The sequence below is a fragment of the Terrapene carolina genome, unplaced genomic scaffold (assembly GCF_002925995.2).
Source record: "Terrapene carolina triunguis isolate 2854851 unplaced genomic scaffold, T_m_triunguis-2.0 Scaffold230, whole genome shotgun sequence".
NCBI classification, from domain to species: Eukaryota; Metazoa; Chordata; order Testudines; family Emydidae; genus Terrapene; species Terrapene triunguis.
In genome coordinates this window covers 2,507,785-2,521,963 of record NW_020664581.1, presented here as the reverse complement: position 1 = coordinate 2,521,963, position 14,179 = coordinate 2,507,785, and the positions used below count along the sequence as shown (strand labels likewise).

Genomic DNA, 14,179 nt, shown 5'->3' with positions numbered 1-14,179 from the left:
GAGCCAGGAAGCATTTTAGCTTCCATTCTGTCTGATCTGTGAGCGCTGGCTGCTTGCTCGTGTGATTCTGAGAGCGGCCCTTGTTCCACCACAGATCAGAGCCTGCACAGCTGACTAGCAGGGGCCGGCACACAGGGGCCATGAGTACTAGTCACCAAAGATTCAAGGACCAAGCCTTGTACCCGGAACAGTGACCGGGAAAAGCTCAGCAACAGCCCTGGAATAAGCTTCCACCGGTGGATGTAGAATCCCCATCCCTCCAGATTTTCTAGGCTAGAGCAGTGATCTTTCAGGCACTGTCTTGGGATGATCAAGTCAGTCCCGCCATCACGTACAAGGACGGAGTAGAGGAACCACCATTCAGTCTCTTATTCTCCAGTCCTTTCCAAAGGATCATAGGACTGGAAGGGACCTCAAGAGGTCATCTAGTCCAGTCCCCTGCACTCATGGCAGGACTAAGTATTATCTAGACCATCCCTGACAGGTGTTTGTCTAACCTGCTCTTAAAAATCTCCAATGATGGAGATTCCACAACCTCCCTGGGCAATTTATTCCAATGCTTAACCACCTTGACCATTAGGAAGTTTTTCCCAACATCCAACCTAAACCACCCTTGCTGCAATTTAAGCCCATTGCTTCTTGTCCTATCCTCAGAGGTTAAGAACAACATTTTTTCTCCCTCCTCCTCCTTGTAGCAATCTTTTATGTACTTGAAAACTTATGTCCTCTCTCAGCCTTCTCTTTTCCAGACTAAACAAACCCAATTTTTTCAATCTCTCCTCATAAGTCATGTTTTCTAGACCTTCAATCATTTTTGTCGCTCTTCTCTGGACTTTCTCCAATTTGTCCACATCTTTCCTGAAATGTGGCGCCCAGGACTGGACACAATACTCCAGGTGAGGACATATAAGCGTGAAGTAGAGCGGAAGAATTACTTCTTGTGTCTTGCTTATAACACTCCTGCTAATACATCCCAGAATGTTTGCTTTTTTTGCAACAATGTTACACTGTTGACTCTAGATCCCTTTCCGCAGTACTCCTTCCTAGGCAGTCATTTCCCACTTTGTAGGTGTGCAACTGATTGTTCCTTCCTAAGTGGAGTACTTTGCATTTGTCCTTATTGAATTTCATTCTATTTACTTCAGACCATTTCTCCAGACATTTTGAACTCTACTCCTATCCTCCAAAGCACTTGCAACCCCTCCCAGCGTGGTATCGAAGCACCAGGCAGAGGCAAAACATGGCCCATCTCCTAGCAGTCTGTGGAAACACACCCGGAGGAGTAAGCTCAGTAACGCTCAGAACGGCTCTGGTCAGTGGGAGCCAGAGCAGTAAAATTACCAGCCTGGAGACCCCCCTCGCCCATTCTAACTCTCGGCCTTATTCTGCCCGACATGCTGAGTGGAACCTTACTTTATTAATAGTCCCATTGGTTTCAAAGGCGCTACTCAACGGAAGGTTGGCCAAAGTGGGACCACGGAGACTAGGGGAAGCAGACTCCTCCTTTAGACCTCTCAGCAGGGTCCATAGCAGTAAACTACCTGCACTTCTTAGGGTAGGTCTACTACCCGCTGGACCAGCGATCGATCCAGCGGGGGTCGATTTATCGCGTCTTGTCTAGACATGATAAATCAACCCCCGAGCACTCTCTCGCCGACTCCTGTACTCCACCGCCGCAAGAAGCGCAGGCGTCGTCGATGGGGGAGCGGCAGCAGTTGACTCAGCACAGGGAAGACACCACGGTAAGTCGATCTAAGTATGTCGACCTCAGCTACATTATTCACGTAGCTGAAGTTGCATAACTTAGATCGATTCCCCCCCCTCTCCCCGCCCCAGTGTAGACCAGGCCTTAGAGAGGTGAGACGCACAAGGCTGAATTCTCTTCCTCGTTACACTGCTAGTAACCTGGAGCGACTCCACTAGACTTCAACACAATAGCAAAAGTCTGACCCCACACTTCATTGAAGAAACTCACTCAGGCCCCATCCTTTCCACTTATGTTCCCAGCAGCCCGACATCTAATGAAGTGTAGGTATCCAGCCCCTCTTCTCCTGGCACCATCTGATGAAGTGTTTACTCCTTGGTTTTTCGGTCCCTTTCCAAGGTTTCCAGCAGGCACAGAATCTGCCTGTGGAGTTTTCGTTTCTTCTGTGAGTTTGCTGGGGGAGCAAATGGCAGCTGAGGACTGAGGTTTTCCATTTAAGTCAGTTTCTGGAATGGAATGGAGAGACCCCTTATGCGTCACCCAGTCAGGGTGCTTCCCTTTGTGGTTGGCAAAGGGATCACCACAACGGCAGTCTGCCAGCATCTGTTATTCACTGGCCAGCCCGATGTTGACTAATATATGCTGGTTAGCATACAAATATATATCATATTAATAATATGTATTATCTGCACCATATATACATATTGTATATGGTGTTAATGTGTGTGTGTGTGTGTGTGTATATATATATATATATATATATATATATATATATTAATTATACACACACAAAGCACCAATAATGTAATAGTGATAGAACCTAATCTGGTTTGTACCATAATTCTGTTCACTTATGCTAAGGATTGCATAATACCTTGCATTTGCTGAAGTCAGCATTTGGCACAAGCTGATAGGAAACTTGTCAAAATTAAGACACATTCGTTCTCTGTCATGGTACAAGCTAGGGAAGGACCTTCATGGATCAGTACGTGGAATGCTAACATCCAGAACAAAGCTAAGGAAGGAACAGAACAAGAAGTTAGGGAACTGGAACAAGCTGATGGGTTGGATTTTAGTGTCGCGTAAAGAAATGGATAACTTGTAAAGTCATATAAATAATAGCAGCCGAAACCTGTAACTTGAGGAACGCAACTTCTGCATAAGATGAAAGTACCATCGCTGCGTGTGACTGCTCTTTGGAGACTGGTATGGTCTAGAAACTTTTTCCTGTATCTCATTAATAAACCCGACTGATGTCGATCATTTGGTCTCGAGTATATTTCAAACAAAATAAACCAAAGTGTGGTCAAGCAATTGACTATACAATTTATCAACACCGATCATCATGGAGGAGAGGGGCTGCTCGCACAGCACTTTGAAAGGGTAAAACACGATGTACAGGAGGCTATTACATTTCACTGCTCATGCTCTCCATAACTTCCCCACACCTTAGTTACTGCTGTCACTCAGAAAGCTTTTTCTCCCAAGAAATCTTTGCTGATACACTGCTCCCATCCGACTGCAGCTGGAAAGCCCTGCATAACTCAAGGACCTGGTCAGAGTCACTTCCTTGAGGAAGATCCCAATGCAGCATTGTGCCGATTCCAACGAAAGTGCCTAAGAGCGCTAGCTGAGCACAGAACATGTCCTTCTTCAGCATCCGAGCAAACAGCACGTGTGTCATGCTGACGCAATTGCGTCCACTTGGCAACTGTGGCCTGGAAGCATTAAGGGCTGCTCCTCCTTCAACTATGCGGCATGCTGCAAGCCTGCAAGGGCAAGCACGACTGCCTAGATACTCAGCACCACATCCCTGCAGCACTGCCAAGGAAAGAAGTCTCCTCCAAGGCTGCAGAGCAACACAACTCCAGCTGATTAAATTAAACCATCTATTTCCTGTCCCAGTTCCAGGGCTCACCAGTGGAATGGAAACCCAGCAGGAACACCACACGACAAAGTGCCAGGAAGGAAGCTTAAAACAAGGTCAAATGTATGTGCTTACAAACAGGCCCCTCTCTGTTCTGTGACTGCAGAACTGGGCTCCAGAATCTCAGCAGTCATTAAAAACAAAAAAATGTCTTGCCCACTTGGGTGAGAAAACCCTGAAAACGTGAACTGAGTGTAACCAGTACAGGCCTGGGTTCCAGAGTCTGCAAGCAGCCTCCAACAGCGGCTCTGAAAGCTGTGAACTGCCCCATTCGTTTCAATGTGATGCTGGTGATGCCAAAATGAATGGTAGTTTAAATGTCAATCCTATTTGACTGTTGAGCATGTTAGCAAAAGATCCAGCAAGTGTGATTATCACAGGCCCAAACTCCCCCCTCACAGTTTTGCAGGTGGGGAGTTACTAAATAGATTCATAATTTTTGTATTTAAATTGTTAAAATCCTCCATTTTTAAATTTAAATGAGGCTGCCACAGAGCCTCCAGAGTGCCACAGAGCCCTGGTACCTTAGGGACAGCTTGTTAGGAGTTTATAACCAAGCCAGCGTTTTACACTCTCACAGCCTCTGCGGAGGATGTCCAAGTGCTTTACAAAAGCTCCTGTGAGATAGGAGAGTCTGATCCCAATGTCGATCTGGGAACAGGCCCCAAATCCCTGACTCTCCGGACTGATCCTTGTGTACCCTGATCAAAACTCAGTTTAATGATGCAGCATTTGAGGCCAATAATTATACACCAGGTCTGTGGGTAAACTGAGACAGGCTTTGATATACCTATACAAGGACATCAATGGTTACATTCAAAGCTGAATGATGGGAAGGGAAGCTATAATTTTAGCCGTGTTACAAACACAGACTAGACGCCTTGTGCTCTGGGTGTGCCAATGCACTATGGAAAGGAAAGGGTTAGTGTCATACATTTGGGTACCCAGACAGCCTCTATGTTTTCTCCCCAGAAAGGAGAAATTACCCATAGGAAAAGGAAAGGAAATTGTTGAAAGCTCGAGTCCTGTCTACTCTCACGCCTGTCACATCGGTATCCATTGCCGGGGGTGGGGAGAGAGGGGGTTAGGGCAATCTGCTCCCCTGCTAGTTCAGCACAGAGAAATACAGGCTTGACAGCGTGGGACTTGCATGTGAAGAGGCTTCTACTTCCTAACCAGGCCAGCCACGGGGCAGTTGTCCCTTACTCCCAAGTGAGAGCCAAGGATGTCCCTTTCAATAGCGCAGCCTCTGCGGCACACTCAGGCAAGGAAAGAGGACTGGGTCACATTCCCACTGGATATGCACCATGGAAAGCAGGGGTTCTGCACACTCAGACTCCACCTTCCATGGCAATCCAGAAAGACACGTGTTTTCCAGACAGGATAGACCAGGACCCAGCCCCCTTGGCGGTGTTGCAGCTCTAGGCTGGTGCATGTTACATAACACAAATGGGATCAGAAGGTGCAGAGACGTACATGAAGAAGCAATGGTACCAATACACTTCGCGTCAGACTACCCTTCTCACCCAGCCAGCAGACTCCAATACTCAGAACCCACAGCCTGATCTTCTGCCCAACCCCTTCCCTGCCTGGCTTGTGTTAGAGGCCAGTCCTGCAGCCCTTCCTGAAATGAGTAGTGCTGCTGTCTCTCAGGTGAGTCAAAGCCTTACATTGGGCGGTGTAGCAGCCATCAGTCTTGCCAAAGGGCTCCTGGGCCCAGCCAGAAAGAATAGTAATGTTACTGTTTCCAATGCCATATTTGCAGTGGTCCACCAAAGAATGTATTTCAAACCATTTCAGACCTCTGTCTGCTAATCTCATTTAATCCTGGAGATGTTTTGGCAGAACCTCTGGATTAAAGTGACAGTGGGCCAAGCCCTCACACACACACAGGTACTTTACTGCAAACCATATTTCCCCAGTAAGCTATTGGGCTCTCTCTGCTCAACAGACTGGAAGAAGCAGTGAAGGGTGTCGGAAAAACAACTTCTTCAATAGTTGTGCTCCCCCCGCAAAAATACTGAACCAACGACTAGGTGTAAGAATATCCGGGAGGGTGGACAAGCCCCATAAAGCCTAAAATGGTTGCTGGAGGTCAGCTCGCCATTGCAATCCCAGGCTTTCGTCCCCACCTTCCTGGGATCCAACACATTTAACACTTGATTCCCCTTTGCCCAAGAAGGTTAGAAAACTCAGATCTAACTTGATGAGACGGGTACTTTGTCCTTTTGGTTTTAGAAATGGCATGGAGCCATTACTCAGCCCCTTGGTTCCAATACTTGGCAAGGTAATCCCCCCCCGCCACCTTCTGCTTCTCCTCCTACCCTCATGCTTAATAAGTGCATGTTTGTACGTGGAAAATTCCCAATCTGAAGTAAGAAATTTTTTTAGGTGTACTTTTACTCCAATAGAATTTAGCTCTCTCCAACGTCTAGCACTGTTCCAGGCAATCCGAGGAGCTATTCTGCTCTCTCGTGTAAATTTGGCTGTTACAAATACTCACTAGCAGCCTTCAGGAAGTCTCTGAGGAACTTTTTAATATCTGGATAGTAGCTGGTCATTAAGACTCATCTCTCCCTGGTTTTCAGGGTTCTTTTAAATGCTAACGGATTAAATCATAGTGTTGCCCAGTCTGTTAAGTACTTTTCCTTTTATTTTTAGGCCATGAGCCCATTTGGAGTTTTAAGACCCAAGCAAGTGACCTAACTTAGTAAGTTTTCTCCCCTCTACACTTGACAGGTTAAAAATAAGGAACATTTGATTAAAAAAAATACTGATCTCGTCAGTGGGGAACCTCCTTTTACGAAGTCTTCACCCCGAGTGAATTCTTGGGGCATAGAAAGTTGTGGTCCTAGTGGAATTACTGAGATGACCATTTGTTTTTTGGCCTAGTGCTAACTGCACTAGTCTAAAAGCTCAGTACTCTGCTGAAGGCTCCCGTGCCCTTGACACATGATGGACACAAATAATTAAGTGCAGAGGTCCTGGGAAGGATGGTTAGTTCTTCTCGTACAGTTAGAAAACAGGAACATGTCACCATAGAAGTAAAGTAGTTATGAGCAGGACCCGGGTTCTCATCTCTTCCCAGAAAGCCACCAACTGCTGTTGGCTGAATGTCTCATAACAACCTGCTTCTCCTCTGGACTGAAGTGCAGTATAGTCAATATGGCAGTTAGAGTCTGCTGACGGCCCAGTGAGTCCGGTAAGGTCAAGAACCGATAGACAATGTTCTTGAGATATTCCAGGTTGGCTCCCTCTCTGCTCTTATCCCTTAAGTTCTTCTGGATATGGTCTTGAAGGGTGGATACCTCTTCCCTATGCTTCTCTTCCTCAACCAAAAGTCTCTCCTGGAGCTGGTGAACTTCCTTCTCCAGTTTGTGCTTCTGCTTCCTTAAGGCTACAATTTCTACCTCTTTCCGGGCCAACTGCTCTGCATACAGAAAGAAAGTGGGTTCATTGGTGGCAGCAAGATGCAGAGCCTGGGTGAGGTTCTCAGAAGAGATTGCACTCATGAAATCATCACCGCTAATGTCACTCCCTGACGCTAGGTAGTTTTTGGATCCTTGAAGCCCATAAGGTACGGCTAGAGACCTCAACTGCTCCAGCTCTTGGTCCTTTTCAGACAGCACAGCCAGTGCTCTGTCCCGCTGCTTGTGCATCTCTTCCTCCAGCTTTAGTGCCCTTTCCCTGTAATCCAGCTGGCATTTCTCTAGGTCCTGTCTGTGGACCTGCTGCAGGTGGGACATCTCTTGCTTCTTGGCTTCCATTTCTTGCTTGTGTTGCTTTTCCATCTCCTCACAGGAGAGCCGAAGTGCAACGTATTTCTCCTTCAGCTCAGCCAGCTGTTCCTGGGTGTCCTCTAGCTCTTTGGCCAGGTTGCCATCTTTGGCTGACTTGTTCTTGAGGACCACTTGTGCTCTCATCTTGTACCTTTCAAATTCCTCCTTCAGTTGCTTCAGCTCTTGTTGGTAATACAGAGCAGTAGCCTTCTCCCCATCCCCAGCCTCAGTGCCCTTTGGCAGCTCCAGCTCACAGAGCTTCTCTATGTCCAAGGCAGGCTGACTCTTCTTGGCTGCCATCTGCAGCAGCTTCTTCAGCTTCTCCATTTTGTCTTTCAGAACATTAACATCCAGGTTGGCTTCCTCAATGTGAATGTCCATTGGGGATCGGCTGGAAGCAGCGATGGCCAGAGTCTTGTTTTCCAGGTCTAACTGCACAATGCGGTCCTTTAGTTTCTGAATGGTCATTTGGTCTTTTTGTTTGGCTTTTTCGTAAGTGCCAAGCAGCTCTGACACCTCAGAGACCTGGCTCTCCAAGCTGGCCACTCGGCGCTCCTCCATCTGGGCATGCTGACGGAGCTGCTCTTCTGCCTGTGTAGTCTGGAAACAAAAGGAGCAGAGACAGGTTACACTTCTGTTTTGTTTCATACTGGAAATTTGTGGCGGGAATTAACCTCGGTCTCCTGAATCCCAGGCTAGCACCCTAGCCACCGGGCCATCCTTCCTCTCTCACAATCAAGTCTGGGCCATTACACAGCTAGTCTGACCCATATTTAAAGGATAAATAAACAAAGGATCAAATGAAACAAGAAACAATTTTCTATTTGCATTCCCCATTCTCAAGCAAGAAATGCTGCTATGCAACACCGGCACTGGCGATGAGAGGCATGCCAGCACTGGATCTCTTAAGGCCCTGTTTTTCGTATGGAATTTCTCAAAACCTGTGTGTAATCTAAAGGATGCAGTAGTCGCAACTGCACTGGGTACAACTGCAGCATCTTGCGGAGCTAGTATCATAGCCAAATTCAAGTAATCTTCTCCACTGGTCAGACTCCCTTGGGAAATCCTCGTTAGAGGCCATTTTCCAAGGACAAGCCCACAGAGGAGTGCAAGATCAGAGATAAAATGAAATTAACGCCCATGTGTTATCTGGTGAAAGGAATTTTCTAGACACTTCCAAATCCAGAGGGGAAGAAAATTCTGGAATGTTAACAGGAGAAGTTGGAGATTTTATTCTGGAATTCTTTTAGCAGCAAATCCAATTACTGGAGATGATTTCTATCCCCTCTTTAATATGGGTTCACCTACTCATCGCTCTCTTCCTCCATATCCCTGGTTTCTGCCCTTCTCTCTCCCCACCTGCACATGAGAGGCCTTTGCCCTGTTGTACCCGCCCCCCAAACGTTACAAACAGTGATCACAAAGGGCCTCAACAGCAGAGCTTCCCCCGGAATACCATGAAACTTACAAGGACGGCACAAGACACATCAGTTTCACGTTGCTCCCACCAACATTGAGGAGCAATTGCCAATGGCAGCATAAGATCTTTCTCAATGGAACAGACAATGGTCCTTGTAGTCGGATATCTGGCTGCCAAGGAAGGTGTGAAACTGTCAAAATGCATCTCACTGTGCCTGCAGCACAGCAGCAAGAAAAGAGGAAAGATTTTTTCATGACCCCAGCTGGTGACCAGCTCAGCCCCTGAAGCTGAAGGGTTAAAAGCCCTTCTCATTTCACTTTATCTTACTGAGTTATTTACGTTAGCATCCATTGATAGAGATTTCTATTGATTTACAAAACACTACATTAAAATTATTTCTCTAATAATTTCAATTAACACTGCTTTTGCACTGCAGGATCTTGAAAAGTTTTACAAAGGTACAATCATAGGAACTGCCACAATGGCTCAGAAGTGTTCTATCCACTCCAGTATCTGGTCTTGGACAGTGGCCAGGATAACATGATTCACAAGGTGGTGTAAGAAACTCTATAATGGAGAATTATGGCATACCTGTTCATAAAAGAAGTTTCTTCCTACTCCCATTGGTTAGTGGTTGACTTTTGCCCTGAAGCATGGCAGTTTGTATCCTTATTAAGAAGTTATTCCTTCTAGTGGAACAGTAGATTTTTTTTTAAATCTCTTATTTATGCAGGATTTATGTCAACCCAAACTCACTACAAATCTCTGTGTACTCACTATTGCTTTCTTCCTATACAAGATGTTGGCTAGTGCACCCTGGTGTACAAACAGAGAATTACCTTTCTCATCTCTTGCAGCAGCTGTGCTTGAAAGTGACTCTTGAGGCTGGCCATCTCATCCTGCAGCTCCTGCAGCCGGGGGTCTGGCTTGCTGTTCTCTTCCCGCACAGCCTGCAGTTCTCTCTTCAGCTCCTCCACCACCCTGCTCAGCTGCTTGGTCTGCAGTTCAGACTCTTCCACACGGTCAGCCACGTACACCCTTCCAGCCAGCGCTTCCCTGGTCTCCTCCAGCTTTAGCTCCACATCCTGGCGCAAGGTCCTCTCACTTTGCAGCAGTTTCTGTAGCTCCCGCAGCATAACGGCATGGTCACTCTGCTCCTGGGCCCGGTCATGTTGCTGTGTGATTAGACGAGCTTTGGTCTCTGCCAGCTGCTCCTGGACACACTTCATCTCTGCCTCCAACTTGCTTCTCTCTTCCTCAGCCTTTTTACTGGCCTCATCCAGGTCCTGCTTCATTTTTTTCTTGTCTGCTAGGTATGAGGCTTCCATGCGGGATTTCTCTTGGGTGACTGTAGCCAGGGAGCTGGTCAAGGTGGCCAACTGAGTCTTCAGCTGGAGCACCCTTTTGTCAGCCTCATTAGCAGCGGCTGGCACATCCCCACTGCCAGTGCTGACGCCACTCTCTGATCCACTCGCCTCCTCCGATTTCAGAAGGGAAGACCCAGCTGTGGTTCTCTCATCTTCGGTCCCCAGTTCACCCTTGGCACTGGTCAAGCTGGCAGCAGTGTCCACACTTGTAGCTGTCCCCACGCTGTCTTCACTATGAACAGAACTCCTCTCATCAGCAGAGTCAGCAAAGGAAACACTGGAGCTGGCAACGTCTTCAAGGTGAGCTCCACTCAGGCCAACGTCTGTCTCATGAGACACGGACAACACTTTTAAGCTCGCTTCCAAGGCTTCCTTTTCCTTGAGCAAGCTCTTGTAGGCTCTAACAACATCCTTCAAGCGAGTCTGGTACTGAAGAAGCTGTTTCTTCTGAGATTCAATAGTCTCCAGAAGATCTTTTTTACTAGGACCACCTCCAAAGTTCATGCCAAACTTCTCCATGACTCCTCAGCGGCTGTTCAACTTTGCTGCTCATGCAACCTGAAAGGAGAGGGAGAAAAAACATGAGTGAAGGCTACATAAATAGCTTTAGCAAGTCTTAAAACAGATGAGTGCAGGCTACTGTATGAGGCAAAGTATAGAATCATAGAATATCAGGGTTGGAAGGGAACTCAGGAGGTCATCTAGTCCAACCCCCTGCTCAGGACCAATCCCCAGACAGATTTTTACCCCAGTTCCCTAAATGGCCCCCTCAAGGATTGAACTCACAACCCTGGGTTTAGCAGGCCAATGCTCAAACCACTGAGCTATCCCTCCCCACAATGCTGACCTCACTCCGGCCACATAAAGCTCATGGGCTAACAAATCTGTAAAGCAGTAGCCCAGGACATAATGATAGTCTGAGGCGCAAACACACACATCGGAAGATTCTGAACGCCAGAGAACTATCCTCAGGAAAAGGCGCAGACTAATTACAGGACTGGGAACTTCAGTGACTCCTGAGTAACCCCAGTTTTGTCACTGACTCCATGGCAAAATCCCTCCCCCCTCTCTCTGTGCCTTACTTTACCCATCTGTAAAAGGGGGCTAACACCCACCTCTCAGAGGGGCTGTGGGGCCTGTGAACCCCCCCTCTCTGTGCCTTACTTTACCCATCTGTAAAAGGGGGCTAACACCCCCCTCTCAGAGGGGCTCGGGGCCTGTGAACCCCCCCCTCTCTGTGCCTTACTTTACCCATCTGTAAAAGGGGGCTAACACCCCCCTCTCAGAGGGGCTGTGGGGCCTGTGAACCCCCTCTCTCTGTGCCTTACTTTACCCATCTGTAAAAGGGGGCTAACACCCCCCTCTCAGAGGGTCTCGGGGCCTGCGAACCCCCCCTCTCTGTGCCTTACTTTACCCATCTGTACAAGGGAGCTAACACCCCCCTCTCAGAGGGGCTCGGGGCCTGCGAACCCCCCCTCTCTGTGCCTTACTTTACCCATCTGTAAAGGGGGCTAACACCCCCCTCTCAGAGGGGCTGCGGGGCCTGTGAACCCCCTCTCTCTGTGCCTTACTTTACCCATCTGTAAAAGGGGGCTAACACCCCCCTCTCAGAGGGGCTCGGGGCCTGCGAACCCCCTCTCTCTATGCCTTACTTTACCCATCTGTAAAAGGGGGCTAACACCCCCCTCTCAGAGGGGCTCGGGGCCTGCGAACCCCCTCTCTCTGTGCCTTACTTTACCCATCTGTACAAGGGGGCTAACACCCCCCTCTCAGAGGGGCTCGGGGCCTGCGAAGTGCCTTGGAGAAGAGGGAGACGGAGGCCAGGCCCGCCCCGGAGGCCAGGACTGCAGGCTGCCGGCCACACGCCGGCCTGGGGCTGCGGGGCCTGGGAGCGGCGCAGCCCCCGGGGGCGGAGGGCGACTCAGACCCGCCCGGGCCCCGCGCGGGTCCCCGCCCCGGCCTCACAGGGGGCCGGCTGGGGTCCAGCCATGGGCGGGGGGAGCCCCGCAGCTGCCCCAGCCACTCCCTGGCCGTAGGACCCCGGGGCCGCCTCACGCCCCAGCCAGGTCGTTTCTCCTCACCCGGATCTCCGCCGGAGTCCGTCCGACCCTCACCACGCATGCGCGTATCCCATAGGGCTCAGCCCTCGCGCCTGGCGCCTGCGCGTTCCGCACCGCTTCCTGCCACAGCGCGTGCGCATAGGACGCTGGTCCCCAGCCGACGCTTGCTGCTCATGCGCGAATCCCTCTGGCTCCCTTCCAACAGTCGACGCACATGCGCCTGTTGGCCCCGTTCGACTGTAAATGCGCGAGCGCGCGCGCGCTCCGGTCTTTGCACCGCTGTCTCCCACTGCGCATGTGCTGATTGCAATAAACTCTTACTCCGCGGCCCGCAGACCGGCCGCGGCGGGACCTAGTGCGCAGGCGCACTCCTGGAGGCAGGGGCGGGGCCTATTCGTTTTGGGGGCGGGGCCTCTTGGTTAGCTGCAGAGCTGTGGCTGGAGCGCTGGCGTGGTGTGAACCCCTGGCGAGCAAGTCCCCGGGCTAGGGTGACCAGATGTCCCGGTTTTATAGGAGAGTCCCAATTTTTGGGTCTTTTTTTTTTTCTTATATAGGCTCCTATTACCCCCCACCCCATGTGCCCATTTTTCAGATTTGCTGTCTGGTTACCCTACTCCTCCTGGCGGTGGGCATGAGAGGGGCCCGGAGCAGAGCTCGCAAGAGGGGGAGCTGAATTTGCTGCAGACCCCGAGTACCAAATCCAGGGGTGTCCCGAGAGGTGGCAGGTGCTCAGGCGGTGGCGTGCAGAAGTGTTTTCAAGCCGAAGTGAACGTGACGCCTTCCTTTCTAGGGACCGTCCTTGCCGAGGGGCCTGTCTCACCGTAGAATAAACCCCCTTCTCAGGCAGAAGGCTTGCTCCTTCCAGCTCATCAGGGGAACCTTAGTCTGCCTCTTTGCTCATTAGCAGTATCACCTTTCTCAGGCAGGATACCCAGAACTGTTACGGATAGCTTAATACGACTCCATTCTAGAATTCAATAGCCCGGTATTAGTCGTGTCGTTGTAGTCGTGTGTCACTCCCAGGGTATGAGAGACTAGGTGGGTGAGGTAATGTCTGACCTGTTGGTGGAAAAGACAAGTTTTCGAGCTTACTCAGAGCTCTTCTTCGGGTCCAGCAGAAGTGAGCACAATGAAAGCTACTCCCTCACCCACTTCGCCTCTCTTGGGTGGATTAAAGCACTTGCCTTAGGGAGGTTGGTCCCCATCACTGGAGCCACTTGGGATCGGCAGCTTAGCTGAGCTTTCATTTTAAAAAACCTTGACATGCAAAATGCAGGCCAGGTGCACCAGCTGTCTGGTAGACACCCTGAAACAACAGTTCCAAAAGGTGTGGACTATCCCATTCAGCTTAACTTCAAAAGCTGGTGCCACTTCCAAGGGACGGGACTACATGGCAGGGCCATGGCCCAGGGTGGGAGGACCATGAACGGAAGGCCTGGAGCCTGGAGCTGCAGGAAGCCGAAGTTTTGGGGGGGGGTAGGCCTCTCTTGAGAAGTGGGGTCTGGTGGGATTTAAGGCTACAGAGATGTGGCTCATTCAGGAGGCAGGCCAGCTCCTTGGGGGTGGTTAGCACTTTGGGAGGCGGGGCTTGTGTTGGTAGGGGCGGGGCTATTGTTATAGGGCGGGGCTCGTTCTCCTGAGGATTAGGCTGTTACTTGCCGGGGTCGGGGAACCCCCGAGGAGGCGGGGCTAGTGCGGCAGGGGCGTGGCTCTCTCAAGAGGCGTGACTAATGGTGCCGGGTCAGGGCTCCTGCTCCCGAGGGCGGGGCTAGTCCTGCAAGGGCGGGGTCTCTTCCAGGAGGTGGGGCTAAGGCTACCGGGGGCAGAGCTGTTTCAGAAGGCGGCCGGGGGCGGGGCTACGGGGGCGGGGCTACGGGGGCGGGGGGGGGGCGGGGGGGCGGGGGGGGGGGGGGGGCGGGGG

The 14,179-nt window shown here is 50.2% G+C and overlaps 1 protein-coding gene across 2 annotated transcripts; it reads right to left on the bottom strand.

Annotated features, from left to right (window-relative positions):
• Window positions 1–6,148: 6,148 nt before the first annotated feature.
• On the bottom strand, window positions 6,149–12,324 carry GCC1 (GRIP and coiled-coil domain containing 1). Of its 2 annotated transcripts, none has more exons than XM_024203026.2 (3): window positions 12,280–12,324; window positions 9,671–10,756; window positions 6,149–8,011 (listed from the first exon to the last, which is right to left on the bottom strand). In XM_024203026.2, exons 2-3 carry the CDS (start codon window positions 10,715–10,717, stop codon window positions 6,707–6,709), a joined length of 2,352 nt encoding a protein of 783 aa, XP_024058794.2. In that variant the 5' UTR covers window positions 10,718–10,756; window positions 12,280–12,324; the 3' UTR covers window positions 6,149–6,706. The 2 variants fall into 2 exon arrangements, with proteins under 2 accessions (XP_024058794.2, XP_024058795.2); XM_024203027.3 differs by lacking the exon at window positions 12,280–12,324 and adding an exon at window positions 11,314–11,607.
• Between the last annotated feature and the right edge of the window lie 1,855 nt (window positions 12,325–14,179).

What these genes read in the sequence shown, in the direction of transcription:
- GCC1 (XM_024203026.2), bottom strand. Translation starts at nt 10,717, where the DNA reads ATGGAGAAGTTTGGCATGAACTTTGGAGGTGGTCCTAGTAAAAAAGAT. An exon ending in TGCTGCAAGAGATGAGAAAG is followed by an intron (nt 8,012 to 9,670) that starts GTAATTCTCTGT and finishes TTTTGTTTCCAG; the next exon opens with ACTACACAGGCAGAAGAGCA.